The sequence below is a fragment of the Trichosurus vulpecula genome, chromosome 7, assembly GCF_011100635.1.
Source record: "Trichosurus vulpecula isolate mTriVul1 chromosome 7, mTriVul1.pri, whole genome shotgun sequence".
Classification (NCBI taxonomy): Eukaryota; Metazoa; Chordata; class Mammalia; order Diprotodontia; family Phalangeridae; genus Trichosurus; species Trichosurus vulpecula.
The window spans coordinates 62093197-62112531 of record NC_050579.1 but is presented as its reverse complement, the minus strand read 5'-3'; the positions used below and the strand labels follow the sequence as shown (position 1 = coordinate 62112531).

The following is a 19335-nucleotide window of genomic DNA, read 5'->3' as shown; positions in this document are numbered from 1 at the left end:
GATCTGCCTCCCTTATAGAATCACTGAATCTTGGAGTTAAAAGAAGTCAGATAGTCCAACCTTCTCATTCTGCAAGTGAGGAAACAGAACCCCAGAGAGAAGTTTTAAGGTCAAACACAGTTAATAAGATCTGCAACAAAGATTTTCTGGTTAATCTTAAATTAGCCTGAAAATGTTCTTAATCATAAAATCTGGTAAATCAAGTATTGTAGGTAACTTAAGCAGACATATACCCTTTCTATTTTGAAATACTGTCAGTAACTTTCAAGCATAGATCTTATTTAAAGGAATGCAGGCCATCACTAGCCCTCAGAGCACAGCACATGTTCATCAAAATGTAGCCTAAAAGATACAGTGTGTAGCATTAGTGTGACTTAAGCCCAGGCTGTTTCCTGCAATATTCATATAAACTGAAGAAATAATTGAGGACAAAACATGAATTGTCAGCTACCTTGAATTGGGATTGGGTTTGTTATCCCAAGAATTCAGATGGATGACATCCTGTAGCAATAACTATTATTCCTGCTTTAAGAAGAATTTGAAGTGTTCTGTAAGCTATAACTGATCCCAATAGGAGCAGGATGATTCTTTCTGGCATCCCATTGTATTCTGAAGTACTGGTTGTGAGAATGGTGTTTGTATGGATATTTTTTATACAGATTCAGCTTGGTATTTGAGTATCGAATGCTTTGTATAAGCTATGAAGCAGTATATGGCAATTAGGTGACACAGTGAATAGAACAGGAGGCTTGGCATCAGGAAGACCTGAGTTCAAATTTGGCTTCCGACATTTACTAGCTGTGTCACTTAAGCCACTTAACCTCTGTTGGCCTCCAATTTTCCCATCTATAAATTGGGAATAATAATAGTTCCTACCACCCAAATGATATCATAAAAGTAAAGCACTAGCACAATACCGGGCACTTAATAAATGTTTATCGAATGAATCAATATATGATTATATGATTCCAACATAGAATCTGCTACAAATTAACATATTCATTTTGGAAAGATATATCAGGAGACTGTCATTCAAAATTCCTGTTTTTAAATTTTCTTCTCTTTGTATAAGTCTCAACAGGGCAAACCGTTGAGAAAGGATCGCTCTGGAGAAGAAACCTTTCAGCTCTCTCGATGGACACCTCTTATCAAGGACGTCATGGAGGTGATATAACAAATCCTTTTACTCGGAAGTGTCCTTCTATGGCTCACACTTAGTCGTCTCTGTGTTTACTGTCAGCACGGTGCTGTAGGCCAGGCCTGACCCAGGCCAGTCATGTGGTTCAGGTTTGGAACTGGAGCAAAATAAGAAGCGTGTAGACCATCTAACAGTGAAGAAAAGCACATTTACTTAGCCATAGCATGGAAAGGATGTTCAGCAAAAAATACAGCCCCGATTCAAGTATACATGAGCCTCCTTGTATCTGAAACGGAAATGCAGAGTATGTCAGGTCAGATAGATGTGGTGTCTCACATGGAAGTGAGATATCTGACAAGTCGCAGTGGCACCGAGTCTTCTTTGGCTGGCCTTTTTATGTCTGAGGCAACCAGGAAGCCACTTTAGTGGCTTCAGCTTTAGTCCTGTGAGCTAAGCAGGTCTTTAAAGACAGGTCTGCTACTTTTTAGGGGAAAAGCTAGCCCAGCCTATATGATAGAAACCCTACTAGATATTGCTTCTGCATACAAAGGCATAACTCAGACCCAAGGAATTCCCTGCAGTTCTCAAGGAATCACAGAATTGAGGGAGTATAGGGTAAGTATATTTTGGGGACTGAAGGAGGCCTCCTTAGAAATGGTTGGGGTTTTTTGGTTTATTTTTTGGAGATCTGGGATATTTATGGCATAAATTTATGCCAGTACCTGAAAAAAAATACATCAATGGAAAATAATGTACTAAATTTAAAGCTATTTAATTTGGTGTTAAAAATGTTCATTGTTATTTTGAACTTCTGGAGAGAGAGGTGCCTGGGTATATGTTCCTCAGCTCTACTTTCACATGGAAAATGTTGCCAGTAGAGCCCTGACTGTTATGTGAGATATAGTTCTGTATGTAAATATGAGCTACAAGGAACATGCTCAGTAATCAAAGATTCAATAATAGCAGACACTCTTCTACCTAAGAATGTTTCCCCAGGAAAACTCAGCTTCCAGAAGATACAGGGCACCTTTCAGTAAGGTCCTATTCTTGAGGATTGACCTTGTGCCGTTACTGATAGAAACTGGCTGGTAAATAGTGATGCTTTGTTACTTCAGTTAGCAGAGGAAATAGACATTTGGCAGCTGGTAGCACAGAGATGATTAGTGGATAGAAAGCACAGAGAGGAGAGAAGAGAGCCAAGGACCCGTGGAAGCCACGAGAGGGGAGAGGGTCAGGCAGGAACAGGCAGTCATTGGCATGAAATCCTATAGAGGTGTAAATTGTCTTGTGCAATGGGAGGTCACTGTGATTTTGTTAAAAGCAATTTCAGTTGAGAAGGAAGAACCAAGTCAGATCTCAAGGGTTTGAGTATGGCAAGAGTTCAGCATTTAGAGTCAGAGACTTGGGTTTGAATCCTTGGCTCTTCTACTTAGTGCAAGAAGGCCTTTGGCAAGCCCCTTAATCTCTCTGGGCCTCAGCTTCCTCTTCTCTAAAAACAGCAGTGGTTGGATTACTGAATTTTAAGGGTCCTTCTTAGTGATGGCAGCAACTATAGTTTTAAATTTCTAGAAATTGCAGTGAGGAGGGAAAAGAAAGAGAATAATAACCTGAGGGGATGGCAGTCAAAAGTTTTAGTTGTTGGGTTTCTGTTTGTCTTTAACACAAAGGGAGAGGCAGAGAGCAAAAGGGATTGAAGCCAGGACGAGGAAAAAACTAAAAGAGAACTTGTGAGGAGGGGCAGGAAGGGAAGGTAACTTTTCCCACTGGGTGGTCCTAGAAGAGGAAAGGGATCAGATCAAAGACCTGGCTGGAGGAGTTAGATTCGGCAAGGAGGAGGGGTGACTCCATCCTGGAGTTCCACTGCATATGGGAAGAAGAAGATAAAAGAAAAATAGACAAAAATAAAGTTTTTGAAGTGTGAAGGGGGAAGGTTTGAAGGAGTTCATTTTGGATGGCCTTGAACTTTTTTGTCAACTAAGAGGTAGAATCATCTGCTAAGAGAGAAATTGGGGATTTGAGGAGAGATATTCATAGTTACTACAGATAAAAAAGAAAGTCAGTAAAAGATGCACCTAATCTCTCTATAATGTCCATCCCGAGCTCACTCATTTCTCTTTCTCTTTTCCTCGACACCTGACTTTACCTAGTTTCTTTGCATACCTACCGAGTCTCAGAGGATGAGCTGTCATTTTCCCTCACCAAGGCCTTCTGCTTATTCCCTTTATTCCCTTCTGTCTCATTCAGTGCCTCATTCACAGAATGTCAAGGGTTGGGATTTCAGAAATCTTCCAATCCAACCTCTACCTTCATAGAAATCTCTTGACATCTCTAACATCTAGTGATGGGGTAGGGAGAGTGGGGAGGGAGAGAGCTCATTACTTCATAAGACAGCACATCATACTTTTGGATAGCTAATCAGTGGGAAGTTTTTCCTTGTATGCACCCAAAATCCACACACCTGCAGCTTTGCTCCATTGCTTAAACTTCTACTCTCTGGGGCCAGCCCAAAACAAATCACATTCCTCTTCATGTGACACAGCCTTTCAAATGTTCAGACAGCTTTAGTGTTTCTGCTCCATCTCTGCTTCTCCAGGCTAAACATTCCAGATTCTTTCAGCCAATCCCCTTACACTCTTGTCTACCAGTTTTCTCACCGTCCCCTTTGCCTTTAATCTTTATGGACCTCTTGGCCCAGCCGAGGCCCATCTAGAATCACTTCATGCTGAGTTTGTAAAACTAAGTGAGCTTAACAGTGATATTAATAACAACATGGGAAATATGAGAGCTTGTTTGAAATTCTTAATGCTACTAATTTACTTCTCCACAGGATGCCATTGATAACAGGCTAGAGTCAAAGGAATGGCCATATTGTTCTCAGTGCCCTGCAGTGTGGAATGGCTCAGGAGCTGTAAGGTAAACAAACTGTTCCGATGCAGAAGCAAAAATGAAATATCCAAAAATGCACCTTTAAAAAAAGGCACAAAGAACTTTGATGATTTAGTGTCCTTCTGTTGAATTAGACCACTATTTAATATGCAATATTCCTTTAAAAGGAACCACTATAAATAATGTTTAAATGGATCATTTTCAGTACATAAAGCTGTTCTCTACTGAGGTATTTACCTCTTAATCAAGAGAGTATAAGCCCTATCCTCTATAAGGTTTCTTTCCAGTGTGTCATTGGCTTTAGAAAAATCATTTTTAAAAATGAAAATTGTTATCATGTATGTTATCTGCTTTTTCTTATAGAGTAGCAACCATGTCGTGATTATGTTTTTTCCTTCTTTTGTGTAAAAACAAAGTTGATTTCAATTTCTTGTATGACTTTTCATAATCTATTTCTGCTCTTTATTTTCCTCCCCAATACTTTATGGTGGTAGATGGAATTAGCATTACGAAATTAAAGATTAGACCCCCCCAAATTAGAAAAACTTGATCATAAAGCCTTGTTACTAGAACTGACCCCAAAAGCTCTTTTGTCCAACCTCCTTTCCAGTTCAGTAATCTTTGCAACAAATCCAATCCCTTCTACATCATTATCTTAAGATCAATAAGGGATAAATTCCCCCCCACCCATCTTGAAAGCCTTGAAAAATGTGTGGTTTAAAATCTGCAGCTAGCTTTCATGGAGTGCTTTGAAGTTTGCAAAGTGCTTTACATAGGTTTTGCCGTGTGATGCTCATAATAACAGCTCTGTGAGGTAGGTGCTATTTCACACCCTCGTTTTACAGATGAGGACAGAGTACTGGGTCATGGCCACCACAGCAGGCCCCAGAGGTTCCATTGGTGAGTTAGGATATGTCTGTCCCAAGCACGCGAAGACTTCCCCTAGTGGAATGGGCAGATGAGAACAATTTGTTCCAAAGGCCATGAAGGCAGCTGAAGCAGGTGTTGTGGAGCACTTAGGACTTGGTCCAAGGTCATCCGCTGCCTCCCATCACCAGCTGTTCTGACTTTTGTCTTACCACTGGACTCCAGTGACTCTGGAAGAGAGAGGGAGGCTGATGACTTTGTGTGGCTCACTTCAATCCAGTTCACCCCGTGATGTCCTTGTTGTTTTTCTTTGTCCTTCATTTTTGAAAAGAAACAATTGATGAGGGAACTGAAATTGAGACTTGCCCAGAGTCACACTGCTAGTTAGTGTCTGAGGTTGGATTAGAACTCAGGCCTTCAAGTCCAGTACTTTATCCACTTCACTACCTAGCTGCCAGTTTAAAATTTATATAATACCTTCCTTCTAGGAAAACCCAACGAAAATGAATGAAAAGGCCTTTATTAAATATTTACTGTGTGACATTATGATAAGTCCTGGGGATACAAATAGAAATGTGAGGCAGTCTCCACTTTTAAGGGTCCCATGTTTTTATGTGTGCATAGGAAGGTGCAGAGCTGCAGAGTAAATGGCAAGGCCTGAAGGTCCTTAGGCCTTACCTTCTGCCCTGTCACTACACCCTAAGGATAGCCAGACCTCACCATCTGCCTTATGACTGTACCCTCAGACCCAAAGGCATTGTCCTGTCCCTGCACTGTGCCCTCCAGACCATTACCAGCAAATTAGTTCTCCCTCATAGGTAGAAGTTGTCTGGTTTTACAGGTGAAAGATCTGAGGCACACAGAGATTTAGTTCAAACTGAGAGGGACAAAGATGAAACTTTCAGAGTCATAGAATCTGAGATTTAGGAAGATCTTCAGAATCTACCCATTATCCAGTCTATGCCCCTCAACAAACCCTTGACAGGTAGTCCTGTAACCTCTTCTTAAAGCCTTCACATACAGGAAAACTTCCCATCACTTTTCACAACAAATCATCCCATTTGGGGATAGCTCTAATATTTAGGAAATTGCTGAAAGCTCCCTTTCTGAAAATTCTGTTAATTGTTTACACTTTTGCTTCTAGGACCAAGTAGAATAAGCCTACTCTTTCTTCCATAGGACAGTCCCTTTAAGACTAGATGGTAATTATCCTGTCCTCACCAAGACTTCCATCTCCAGGCTAAAGATCATAGGTCCTTTAACCTTTAGTAGTACGGCACAGTCTGCAATCCCTTTACTAGATTGTTCTCTGTCCTCTATACAAACTCCGCCTTATCGGTGTCCTTCCTAAAATGTGGCTCCCAGAACTCCCAGAAACAGTATTCGGAATGTCTGACGCCAGCAGAACACCACAAGCCATCACCTCCCCTCTTCTGGGCAGTGCCTCCTTCTTCATGTAGCTTGCTAGAGCTCACTCTTTTCTCACACTAAGCAGATAGTTCATTAAAACTCTGAGATATTTTCCACAGAAAGTGTTGTCTGAATGCCTTCTTCATTCTGTTTTTTTTAAAGTTGATTTGTTTTTAGCCGAAGTGCAGTATTTTGTATTTTTTCCTACTAAATTTTATCTTATTAAACTCAGCTTATCCTTGTAGCCTGGCAGGACATTGGATCCAAACTGTCTCATCCAGCCTGTGCTCCCTCCTTCACAGCTTCCTCCCATCCGCACATTTATAAGCATTATATCGATGCCTTTGTTGTTAGATGAGGAGATGAGATGTGAGTTCTTGTGACCTTGAAAAAACTGTAGCTAGAATTCCTCATCTTTCTAAGGAGGCTACCTAGAACACAGGTATTTTCAACAAAATGATGCATAATGGGTATAATATGTGAGTTTAAGGCAAAATAGCTTTGGAACTACAATACGGTTTTGTTTTTTCTTTCAGTGCTCGTCAGAAACCCAGAACTAATTACTTGGAAGATCGAAAGAATGGCTCAAAGTTGATTGTCTTTGTGATAGGGGGAATTACATATTCTGAGATGCGCTGTGCTTATGAAGTTTCTCAGGCACACAAATCTTGTGAAGTTGTTATTGGTGAGACTTTTTCTTTTAAGTGAATTACTGTTATAGAAAAACAGAAATTGGTTTGAAATGCATCTTGTTTGGGACACTTAGCAGTAAAAATACTGGCTGTTGATTTTCTTGAATTGAATAGGATAGGATCATAAGATCATTGATTGAGAGTTGGAAGGGTCTTTGGAGGCCATCAAGTTTAGCCAACTCATATTAAGGATTAGAAACTGAGGCACAGAGGTATTAAGTGATTTGCCCATAGTAACACAGCTAGTAAGTGTCTGAGTCAGGATTTAAATTCAGTCCTAACTTCAGGTCTAGCACTCTATCCACCACTCCACCTGGACTCCCAGTTTCTTGTATTTTTGACCTTGAAAACATTCCAGGTTTGGTTTTGTCCTTTTCCATCGACTATGTATCCATTTTATTATCCATGATAGTAATAAGTAATTTTGGCTACATAAGCAAATTGTTGTCCAGCAAATCATGGATGTGGAATTGATGCTACATAACTTTGGAAATCTAATTTGAGTCTGTGCACCTGCTACTGATATAAATTGGGCAAAATATAGCTTAATTTAACTGAGTATCCATCTGAAAAGAAGTAATGGAATAGTAGGGAAACTTCATTGCCTTCTGTGTTTGGCTAGCTTTCCCCATACTGACAGATCTTCAGCTACAGGATCTGTACTGCAATATACAGATCAGAGGGAAGCCTCTAAGAACTATGGGTAGAGACTAAATCCCCTTGCCCCACAAGATGATTTTTAAGCCTGTCCCTCCAACATTGAGGTTCTTTGTTGTTCTGCTAAGACATAAGTGTTAGTCAACTTTTGCTCTTCAGGAAATGGTACCCCATAAAATAAGATAGTCCAAGACCCAGGAAGGGGCAGCATTTACATTGATGATTATTAGCAATCCTTCCTGGAAGAAAGATGATTTTTTTTTACAATGGAATAGAGGCAAATATTAAAAGGGTATTATAAAGAGAATTTGTAATTGTTAAATTATCCAGACTCTTCTGGACCTCAGAGAGAAGCCTCAGAATAACTTTGAAAAAGGCAGCCAAAAGGATAACTGCTGATTTCTTAAAAATTATTCCTTTTTTTCTCACCAGGGTCTACTCACATTTTGACACCCAGAAAGCTGTTGGACGATATAAAGATGTTGAGCAAACGAAAGGATAAAGTCTCCTTTATTAAAGAGGAATGAGAGTTTATGCCTGAGGAATCTTATATACACCTTCAACTAAAATGTACTAAGTAAACATTGCTGTCATATAATTTAAATTATGTAAATATGTGTATTCAGTAACTTTCCAAGACTGTTTCTTAGGGGCTTTTTAAATAACTTAAGTATTGCTGCTCTGTAGGTATAGAGATCAGATAAGGTGTAGAAATGCTTTCTAAAATGGAAAACTTTTCACCCTTGAAATAATGGTGTACTTGACAGTGAATTTTCACAGCCACCTCTGTATATGCTAATGACTTGATAAGAGTAATCTATGCTGAAATTTAGTTTTTGAAGGAATAAGATTTTAAAAGGCCTAGACAATAAGAGGTTAGAGAGGTTATGCTGTAAATATGTGTGGTAATAATTTGCTGTGAATGCAGTTTTCTCTTTTGACTAAAATTTGAAATAAAATTAATCAGTGAAATCAATTTGTAGGAAAAAATCTCACAGTTGTCTAGAAAATACTAAGGTTAATAAGTTGTACACAATTTTGAAATCATGTTAACTTAGAAAGGGAAAGGGAAAATAATCATGGAAAGAGATAGTAAAATAAACCTTTACTTTAAAACATGGTATCTTTGCGTATCAACTACTTTTGGATTAAAATAGGGTTAACTACACTCTCAGTTGTTTCTTAAAACTAATTAACTAAAAATTAAATTCTCTAAAAATTTAAAAGTTCATGTTTGTACATAAGTGTGTTGTCCTTAGCTCTAAAAATGAGTTATTTGGAATCTTTACTAAGATATTTGTAAACTGGTCAACCCATTTTCCCCCCTTTTTTATAGAAAGGAAAAAAAGTTGTTTGGGGGGGGGAGTTTTAGCTAGAACTATCAGAGCCTCAAGTTTTCTTCCTCAGTAAAATCAGATGTCACTTGATAGAGGTCACTTGATGACCTCTAAATTCTTTTCCCAATAACAAGTATTTATTCTCTTATTCCCAGACACTGTGCTAATGCTAGGGGTATAAAACCACAATAAACAACCCTTTCCCTCAAGGACCTTAACATTCTTTCCAGAGAGATGCCCTTACAGAAAAATTAATGCAAGGTATTAATGTTTACAAAAATAATTATTACAAAATAACTATCTTTACAACATTGTTATTTTATATATGACTACATACAAAATAAATACAAGGTAATTTGCAGGGAAGGCAGCACAAGCAGCTGAGGGGAATCTGGAAAGACTGCTTGGAAGGTGGAGCTTGAGCTGAGCTTCAAGGACATCTTGAGGTTCTAACAGGTGGAGGTGAGGAGGAAGAGCGTCTCCCTGGGTTATGGTGGACAGCCTGTGAAAAGCGGGGCTCAGAAAGCAACTGCTGTATGTGAGAAAGTGCAAAAAGACGAATTTGGGTGGGTCATAGGAAGGAAAGGCAAATAGTGTGTCCTTGGGCCAGGAAGGCAGATTGGAATTTATACCAAATAGACATTTGCCATTTGATCTGAGAAGTAACAAGGAGACACTGAGAGTTGTTGAGTAGGATAGAACTGCATGGTCAGAGTTATGCTTTAGAAAAATCATTTGGGCAGCTATGTGGAGGACAGATTAGAGAGGAGAGAAATCTGATGAGGGAAACCAATTAGAAGACTTTTTTTCACTAAATACACAATCACAATATTTTAAATATTATCTAATTACCACCACCTATAATGTAGCAAAGCATTAGTGCATGAATTTTCATGGAACTTAGCAAGACTGAAATTATTCAATGAGTAAATTAATATTTATGGTGTCTAAGAGTACACAGTACTGTATTACATTTTGCTATTTGTCTTCTACATACTTGGTCTGCTTACTATTCTGCAGAGACTAATATTAGTGCTAGCATCAAAGGTAACTTAATAGGAAAAAGAGTTTGTGCTAAAGAAAACATGTTATTTCCTCAAATATCTCACAATTTGTGACTATCCTAATCTCTAACCAACTTCTAAAATTAAAGAACAAACCAGCAATTTGCCCAGTAGAGCGCTTTTGAAGTTTATAGCTATCTCCTTAACCTCTTTTATTTATAAGTCAGAAATTTCTCCTAATTTTCATTTTCTTCTGCATATCATTTTAAAGATTTTTACCTATTGTCTCAAATTTATTTATTCTTTAGCAGCTGACCAAACGAACTAAAGATGTCGAGTATTTTCTAAACTTTAAAAAATAAAGTCCTTATTAACTTATTCATTGTATTTGGTAGTTTTCAGTTCTCTCATAGAACAAAAGAGTAGACATAACTTAACCTTCTATATTGTCCACTTGCAACTTATGCAACACAATTTTTGATAGTAGACTGGTGTGAATTGTCTTAATTTCTGTTGCACAGGGAGAGAAATATGGTCAAGAAAATCTATAACCATCATTTAGAAAGACTTGAAATACAACATTATTTTCTCAAATATTCCACATAATTTTCTCAAATATCTCACTTTTCACTTTGGGAAAGAAGGAAGAAAGGATGGAAGAAAAGAAGGAAGGGGTGGGGAGGGTGTCTCTCCCTTGTAGGCAAGAAGGTCCCCAACGAGTGGAAAGACAACCTAGGAGACAGGTTTAGGATAGAAAGACATCTCTCAGGCCTTCTAAAAGCAGGAGGATGGAGGACAAGGAGACAAGGCATGCTTTCTGTGCCCCGACAAGGTCACACAGCTAGTTAAGTTTCTGAGGTTGGCTTTGCACTCTGGTCTTCCACATCTAGCACTCTGTCCACAGCACCACCTAGTGTCTGCTGTCATTATTTCATAAGGCAACCCATCATCCTATTTTCAGAAAATTCTCCTTTTTCCATTTGACACTCCTCCAAATATTTAAAGAATTTTTTTTATGTTCCCCGACCCCCATACCATATAAATATGTTTTCCAGGTTGAGTATTTCTCTTTCCCCAAACTCTAGCATCACAAAAGTTTGAGTCCTGATCAGCATCCTCTGCACATACTCTAGCTTGATGGTACCCCTCCTAAAATTTGGCAAGTGCAGAGCTGACCAGTATTCCAATGTGGTCTGGCTGGCAGTGAGGATAAGGCACAGGGCCTGGAGTCAGGACAGACCTGAGTTCAAATCTAGTTGTGTGACCCTGAGCAAGTCATTTAACCTCAGTTTGCTTCAGTTTCCTCAACTTTAAGATGGTGATAATAACTGCATCTGCTTCCCAGACATGTGAGGATCAAATGAGCTAATACTTGTAAAGTGCTTAGCACAGTGCCTGGCATACAGTAGGCACTATATAAATGTTAATTCTCTTCCCTATCGCTGCCCTTGTCCCAGATGCTGTGCTTCTGTAGTAAAATGAATGCTGCATTTGAACCTCAGATCTGCCATTTGCTGGGTGCCTATGAGAAAGTATCTCTGAGCTTCAGTTTCCCTACTTGTGAAATTGGGTCAATATTTGCCCTGGGGATTGTGAGGTAAATATTTTGCAACCTCTAAAGTGTTCTAGAGCATTTCAGGCAGCTTTGAGAATGAATTGGGTTTTTTGGGCAGCTATACCATACTCGAAATACTGAACCTGCAGCCAACTTTGTATAGCCTGCCATCGAGACAGGTTTTCATCCTGTATTTATGCAAATGATTTTTTACCTTTATGCAGAAATTCTTACTTAACACTACTAAATTTCATAGTAGTAGATTTGGCCCATCTAATAAATAAGCATACTTTAAGCATCTGTGTGCCAGAGGCACAAGGATACAAAGACAAAATAGACACTGGCCTCAAGAAGCTTACACTCTAAAGGGGGAGGCAATATGGACATGTGTACACACATATACAAAGTAACTTGGGGCGTGTGGGCAGAAGGCAATCTAACATCTTGGGAGCCTTTTGGATCCTTGATTCTGTCACCTGATTTGTTACATATTCGTGTGATTTATTATGTATTGCCTGGCTTCAGCTCAAATCACACCTGTGGGAAAATTTTCCTGATAGCCTACCCTCCCCACCCCCCCACACACCCACCCTATGATAGTGCTTGAAAGGTTCCAAAAGACCAAGAGATTACAAGTTCAATCTTTAGGGCACTGGCTCATAAATAGGAGATTTTCTTAACTACTCACTCATTAGGGAAGGAAACGGAGCCTTACCACAGGATTGCTCTGTACCTAAAGAGCTATGTTAGAGTGGATGGAATGGATGAGGAAAGGAGATCTAGACCATGCCAACCCTGTTAATGCCACAAGATTTTGGGGCACCGCATATCTAAGAGGAATGGGGAGTATTTTTTCAGCATTCTCCCCAAAATGTTTTTTTGTTCTGGAGGAGCCTAAAAAGCTCCAGAGTGCCTTTTGTTTCTATATTATTCAAGGACACCTGTAAGTCCTTTGCATGTTATGCATTTTCTGAAGAGGATGAAATACTTTTTCCATATCCGATGCCCATTTGTGCATTGAATGCCTTGTGAGAGTTAGGGACCCTGTTATTGAAACATGGAGAAAACTAAGCATGAGTTATACCCTAGCTTGATTCAAGCTACTTCCCAAAAGTTTTACTCTCCTGTAGGTGCCATGAGCCAGGCAGAGAAAATAAGCTTCTTGGGGGTCAGCCCCTAGATTCAGATCCATGTCCATGTGAACTCGGAAGCCTTGGAGGAACCCTCGGCTAGTGGGTACACAAGGAAGGGTTCCATGGGGATGGGAGAACAGTCAAGAGAAAATCATTATGATGTAAACACAGAAAACAAAAATAAAAAAAAATTTTAAAAACCCATATAATTTAACCCCTTCATCTTACAAATATTTTTCCTCCCTTAGATTGTGAGCTCCTGGAAGATAGGGACTGTCTTTTGCCTTTTTTCATATCCCCAGTGCTTAGCACAGTGCCTGGTGCATAGGAGGTGCTTAAATTTTATTGACTGACAGTAGCAGGGCTGAGATAACAATCTAGAGGTCCTGGTTCCCTCCCAGTCCACTACTCTTTACATTATACTTTGCTATTGTATATGCAGAGTACTTCCTAACAGTAAAGCTTGAAAACAAGAAGGAGTTTGCCTCTTTTAGGGACTGCCTTAGGCAAACACACCAGAGATGAGATGCAAGGAAGGAATGATTAGAGGGGGAAAGGAAGAAAAGCATCTTTGTGATAAAAATGCGGGGGGTGGGGGAAGGGAACAATACCACAAGCTGAATCCTTTGAAATCTTCCTCTGATACCTACCTCATCATGATGTGAAGACCCTGGGTGAAGCCTAGCCTCTGGAAAGTTCTACCAAGCTGGAAGGCTTCAGTACACTATGTCCATTTCAGAGAGGCTCCATCACCTGGGCTGGCCACCAGGTAAGATTTCTTTTCACACACAGTAACTCAGGAAGCCATCCAAGGTGCTGAAGGCTGGAAATCTTTGAAGTACTGAAGGATCAGATTTGTAGAAGCTGACTATGTGAGATACTGGAAATCTACTTAATCACCAATACTCATCATTCAGAAGCAAAGGTATTTACAGTTTTAATGAATGTTTAACCACCATTTCTCAACTGGATTTGTGCTTATTTCTCTCTTATGGAGAGGCTTTTTTCCTAGCTAGTACTGATTTTCAGCAAATACTTGTAAAGTGAGCTATTTTGGTTTTAAGGACAAAAGATTGACATTCTCCCTTTCCCCACTCCCCCCACCAAGTGCACTGTCCTTTCCCTTAGCACAGAGGCAGCTCTTTGTTAGAAACCCAGTGTCCCTACTAAACTGGGGTACTTAATAACGGTGAGTAACATATCCTTTTAGAAAGACAAGGTTTACTTCACATCTTTTTTTTCTTTTAATATATTGGCTGTGTTATAACTAGAACTTCTGGTGGCTTCTGTGACCTTGGGCTTTGGCAAGGTCCTTGGCAATCACTTGTATCATTTGTTCAGTCGTTTCTTTTAAAGTGATGGCAGTCCTTAGGGCATAATCCAAAGCAGAATTTAAAATCTGTATGAGGGAAAATCCATGTTTTATATATAAGTATACAACAAATTCTTTCTATTATGTTTCATCAACACCATTGTTTAAATGTTTTGTTTCAAATGTAGTTGGAATGAACACCATTTTTTAAATGCTTTGTTTTAAATGAGTGGTTGGTTGTTTTTGGTGGAGTTCGTTCATTTCTTCATAGGTGATTTCTATGCCTGCAGTTTGGTTTCCAAGGAAACCAGTCAAGGATAGAATATACTGTTAAGTTAATAGCTAGAGGTTTGGGCAGAGACATTAATGATGAGCATGCCCCGAGGAGGTCTAGACAGCAGGGTCGGGCTGAGTTGGTCTCTACTGGGGGGAAGGAGAATATCCAAAGATAAGTATAACTAACAAGCCTGGAAGAGAACCGCACAAGTGTGAGGAAACCCATCTGAACGTGGGCCTGAGGACGAGCATTGGTGACGAGAAAATTCCAAGTTCTGCGGGAATAATCAGAAGTGGTTAAAGAGCTTCCTAGTGTGAATGCACCTAGAGATTTTATTGGGAGAGTCTGAAAGCCCCACACAAACACAACACATGGCCAAGGAAAATGCCAGCAACAATACCTCCTCCTGGAAAATCCAGGTCAACAAACAGTTATCCAAGCAGCGACTACGGGAAAAGTCCCATGTTAGGCCCTGAGGGTACAAAATGGATCATAGGATTCATTACTGGAAGGAACCTCAGAGACTATGCTAACAGACTCATTTTGTAGAAAAGGAAGCTGAGATTCAGAGAAGTTAAATGACATGGCCAAAGTGAGATCAGGAGTAAATAGAGCCTCTTTCCAGTAACATATTCCACACAACACAGGCCCTGCTCCAAGAGCTTGCAATCCAATGGGAGGAAGGGACAATTACAAAAATAACCAGGGTACAAAAGAGAGTGAGCAAAAGGTAAAGGAAAGACCTAAATAAAATGTTTTGGACATAAAGAAGGAATCAATAAGGAAGGAAAGAAGGAAGGAAGGAAGGAAAGAAAGAAGGAAGAGAGGGAGGAAGGAAGGGGAGGGAGCAAGAAAGGGAAGGAGGGAGGAAGAGAATGAGGGAGGGAGCAAGAAAGGGAAGGAAGGAGGAAGAAAGAGAAGGAGGGAGGGAGGGGAAGAAGCAAGAAAGGGAAGGAAGGAGGAAGGGAGAGAAGGAGGGAGGAAGGGCGGGAGGAAGGGGAGGAAGAAGGGAAGCCTTTATTAAGTGATTACTATGTGCCAGGCACTATGCTATAGTAAAAGAGATTTCTTTCAGCTAGAAGTGAAAGAGGGAGTGGAGATGAGTAAGATTAGACGGTAAACTCAAGGGCTCCTGGTTTTGTTTGTTTGCTTCTTTGTTTCCCTTCTTTTTGTATCCCAGCACAGTTCTTGGCACATAGTAGGCACCTAATTAATGAACACTGACAGGCTGAAGTCTTCCTGGCAGAGATGGCCCCTGAGTTGGGTTCTGAAGAAAGGGAAAGTTTTCAGCAGGTGAAGATTTGATTAGGTGAACAGTCCATTCTAGAGGAGAGTGTGAGCAAAGACACAAAGACAGAGAAGACCCAAGAGAACAAGAGTCACAGAGAAGTAGTCCAGCTTAGCTGGAACAAAAAATGCATGAAGGGGAATAGTATAAAATAGGTTGGATAGGTAGGCTGGATAATAGCTAATAATAATAATAATAAGTAGCATTTATGCGGTGCTTTGAGGTTTGCAAAGTACTTTAAAATACTACCTCATTTTATCTTCACAATGACCCTGAGAGGTAGGTGCTATCTTTATCCTCATTTTACAGATGAAGAAACTGAGGCAGAGATCAGTTAACTTGCTCAGGGACATACAGCTAGTAAGTGGTTAGGGAAAGGTCTGAACTTGAGACTTTCTCACTCCAAGTCTCATCCTCTCTCCACCATGCCACCTACTTGGCAAGAGTTAGGAGTTATTCTTAGTTTTGGTAGACAATGGGGAGCTATTGAAGGCTTCTCAGTAGAGGAGTGATATGATCTGAGCAATACAGACACTTAGACAATGGAGTAGGATATTGGTTAGATAGCACATAGAAGGAAGCAGGAAGACTTTAGGAAACCAGAAGAGTTTAGCTGACCAGAGCCAATGACTTGAATGACAGTGGTTGCAGAAGTGAAGGACCCGCTGCAAGTCATATATTGCAGAGATAGGAAGGCAGGTCAGGATGTGATAAAATCCCTGAAGGAATGCTGGCTTAGGGCTAACCCAAACAACTCTCTGACTGATTGGTCCAAGCAATATAATTTCCCTTTAAATTCACTGGTTTGCCAAAAACTCAAGGCAGTGGGACATTATTCCTTCACACACTTGGCTAGAAATCAAAAGTCTGATTTCCCCTAAACCTGAAGGACAAAACCAGTGAGCTGGGAGGACACTCAGGTGTCCGCATCAAAATTCTCACCTCAGAATCATTTCTGTTTTGGATGCTGTACAGGGCTTTGCTTCCAGAAATCCTACAGGAGTGGTAATGGGGAGAGTTTGCAATTTGATCGCAGATGCCTGAGCAGTATTTGGAAGACTTAAGATTCCGTCTGGAAAAGAAATGCACAAGACAGACACTTTTGCACATCAATTTCTCTCCAGAATCAACTCCCCTCCCTCATTGCCTTCCAGCTTGGTTGTTGCTTCTTCCTCCTCTATGTCAGGGCTTTGATTGAGTGGGGCTCCAGTGGTTCCCCAGACTGGGTTATTCACTCAGTTTCTCTTGCCCTTAGAATTCCATTGTGGCTGATCACAACCTGGAGCTCCTAAAAAGATTCACTTGCAATGACCATAAAGAGTTTGCCTCTTTCCCTTTGGAACAGACAGAAGGAGAGGAATTCTAAAAAAAAATGTCTTCATTTAATATTCATCTTGGTCCAGTCCATCCTTCCAACTTATTCACAAAAACCAAAAGAAAGAACCTGCCAACTATAGTTTACCCCAGGCTGATGTAGTCCAGTAACTGAGAGACAGGGGGGTTTATAGAGAGGAAGTGGGTGACAGCAGCAATTAAACAGAAATCTCTTCACCTGTCTCTGTCTTAGTGGCACCCCAGGATTCTGACGCTAACCCAGTCGACCTAGCCCTGCCCATGGCTGGGCTCTATATGTAACAGGTACATGCCCCCAGCATGTGAATTGGAGCTACAAGGATCTACCTGTCCCTGAATTTCCCTCCCCTCCCTTCTCCCCCATCTCTGGCCTACCATGATACCACCCCTAACTCCTGTCTGACCTGAAATTCTCATTGTTTGAGGTGTTTCTTTTGTTTAGACAACAGAAGGAAGAAAAAGTGTTTTTGCCTAAAAGGCCCCTATTCAATAGCTAACATTTATAAACGCACTTTAAGGTTTATAAAGTGCTTTACCTATATTAACCCATTTGTTCCTCATGACAACCTTGTAAAGTAGGTGCTGTTATTGTCCCCATTTTATAGAAGAGATACTGAGGTTAAGAAACAGTCACATAGCTCTTTCATTTCAAACTCAGGTGTTCCTGACTTGGGTTCCATCCACTTCACCACCTAGCTGTCAAATGGGAACTACTTCTCCCCTTAGTTCATCAACCTACCTGAGTTTTATCACGTTAGGTAATTGTCAGAAAGGCACTCCCTGAAAGGCCCATATCAGCATTAAAGAAACAATCTATATGATTTATTTATCTTCATATTCTTTAGATAAATTTTAATGTCCACAAGAACATGGTGATACTAAGCCTTGGGTCACAAAGTACAGACTAGAGAAGGAAATGGCAAACCAAGAAAACCCCATGGACAGTCTGGTCCACCAGGTCACAAGGAGTAGGACCTGACTGAACAACAGCAAAGTACAGACTGAAGGAGGCCAGGCTCCAGGCCAGTCAACAAATGTTTATTATCTGCATTCTATGTGCCAGGCATTGTGCTAAATTCTGGGAATGCAAAGGAAGGCAAAAGACAGTCTGCTCTTAAGATGCTCTCAGCCTATCACAACAGACGCCTTAGGCCAAAACTACAATTTCCCTGGATGTGATCGTGCAAAAAAAGTCCCTTGTGCTGTTTTCTAATTCTTTATACTTGTTGAGACAGTAAGGATGTCTGAGCTTGAAATCCATGTACTCCTTAATGATAACCAAAGACATGCGAGAAGAGAAACTTCTAGTTTCCATACTAATAAATTCTTTTCTTCCTGTGTCTTAATTTCTTTTTTGCCACTGATTTTCTAAACTAAACCCAAAGCATTCATCCCCTGCTATAACCACAATCCCCAAAGATATTTTGAGTCTAAAATATCACTTACTTCTCAGCAAGGATCATTTCATCTTGACCTTGGGAGGATCTAGCAGTAATTCTCAGGGGTTGGTGTTTTTTCTGTTGTGAACAGACTGAAATAATGATTGAGATTAGATTCAAAGTATCAATAATAACCCCATTAGAAGATTTCCCTGAGGTTTAAATTCTGGAAAGAAACACTTTCAAAAGGTTTCCTCACCAGCAACAACAACTGGCTACATGGTTACCAAAAAAGAAACACAAGATACAAAAAAGAAAATACAGAAAGAGATGGAAAAAAGGTCCATCTTTGTGTAAGACATTGTATTAGGTGCTAGGGATATAGTGATAAAAAGAAATAGTCCCTGCCTTCAAGGGGCTTACATTCTAATGGGGGGGGGAGTATGCAATATGTATACAAATGAGTAAACACAAGATAATCTGAGGTGGGAGAGAACATGAAGGGGACCAGAAAAACTTCCTGTAAGAGGTAGCACCTACATTTGGCCCTTGAAGGAAGATAAAAATTTTAAGAGGTGGAAGTGAGGAAGGGGGGATGGGGGGGGAAACAGTTTCTGCAAATGGATGAAAACAAGAAATGAAAAAAGGCGGGGGGTGGGGGGGGGGAACAACTAGGTGGTGCAGTGAATAGAGCACCGGTCCTGGAGTCAGGACCTCAGACGCTTAGTAGCTGTGACCCTGGGCAAGTCACTTAACCACGATTGCCTCCAAGAAAAGAAAGAAAGAAAGAAAGAAAGACAGAAAGAAAGAAAGAAAGAAAGAAAGAAAGAAGGAGGGAGGGAGGAAGAAAGAAAGAAAGGAAGAAAGGCAGAAAGAAAGAAAGAAAGAAAGAAAGAAAGAAAGAAAGAAAGAAAGAAACAAAGAAACAAAGAAAGAAAGGAAGGAAGGAAGGAAGGAAGGAAGGAAGAAAGAAAGAAAAAGAAAGAAAGGAAGAAAAAGAAAGAAAGAGGAAGGAAGGAAGGAAGGAAGGAAGGAAGAAAGAAAGAA

At 40.1% G+C, this 19335-nt stretch overlaps 2 protein-coding genes across 2 annotated transcripts in view; one reads left to right on the top strand and one right to left on the bottom strand.

Annotated features, from left to right (window-relative positions):
• STXBP3 (syntaxin binding protein 3) overlaps window positions 1-8818 on the top strand; it is a 53326-nt gene extending 44508 nt beyond the window's left edge. The window contains exons 16-19 of the mRNA XM_036767377.1: window positions 1073-1165; window positions 3966-4051; window positions 6838-6986; window positions 8083-8818. Of these exons, the coding sequence (XP_036623272.1) occupies window positions 1073-1165; window positions 3966-4051; window positions 6838-6986; window positions 8083-8177 (423 nt within the window). The 3' untranslated portion in view covers window positions 8178-8818. The remainder of the gene's footprint in view (window positions 1-1072; window positions 1166-3965; window positions 4052-6837; window positions 6987-8082) is intronic.
• A 5085-nt stretch (window positions 8819-13903) lies between these two features.
• AKNAD1 (AKNA domain containing 1) overlaps window positions 13904-19335 on the bottom strand; it is a 45264-nt gene continuing 39832 nt past the window's right edge. The window contains exons 17-19 of the mRNA XM_036765764.1: window positions 18356-18440; window positions 16499-16628; window positions 13904-14078 (exon numbers count right to left, since the gene is read on the bottom strand). Coding sequence (XP_036621659.1) covers window positions 13947-14078; window positions 16499-16628; window positions 18356-18440 — 347 coding nt within the window. The 3' untranslated portion in view covers window positions 13904-13946. The remainder of the gene's footprint in view (window positions 14079-16498; window positions 16629-18355; window positions 18441-19335) is intronic.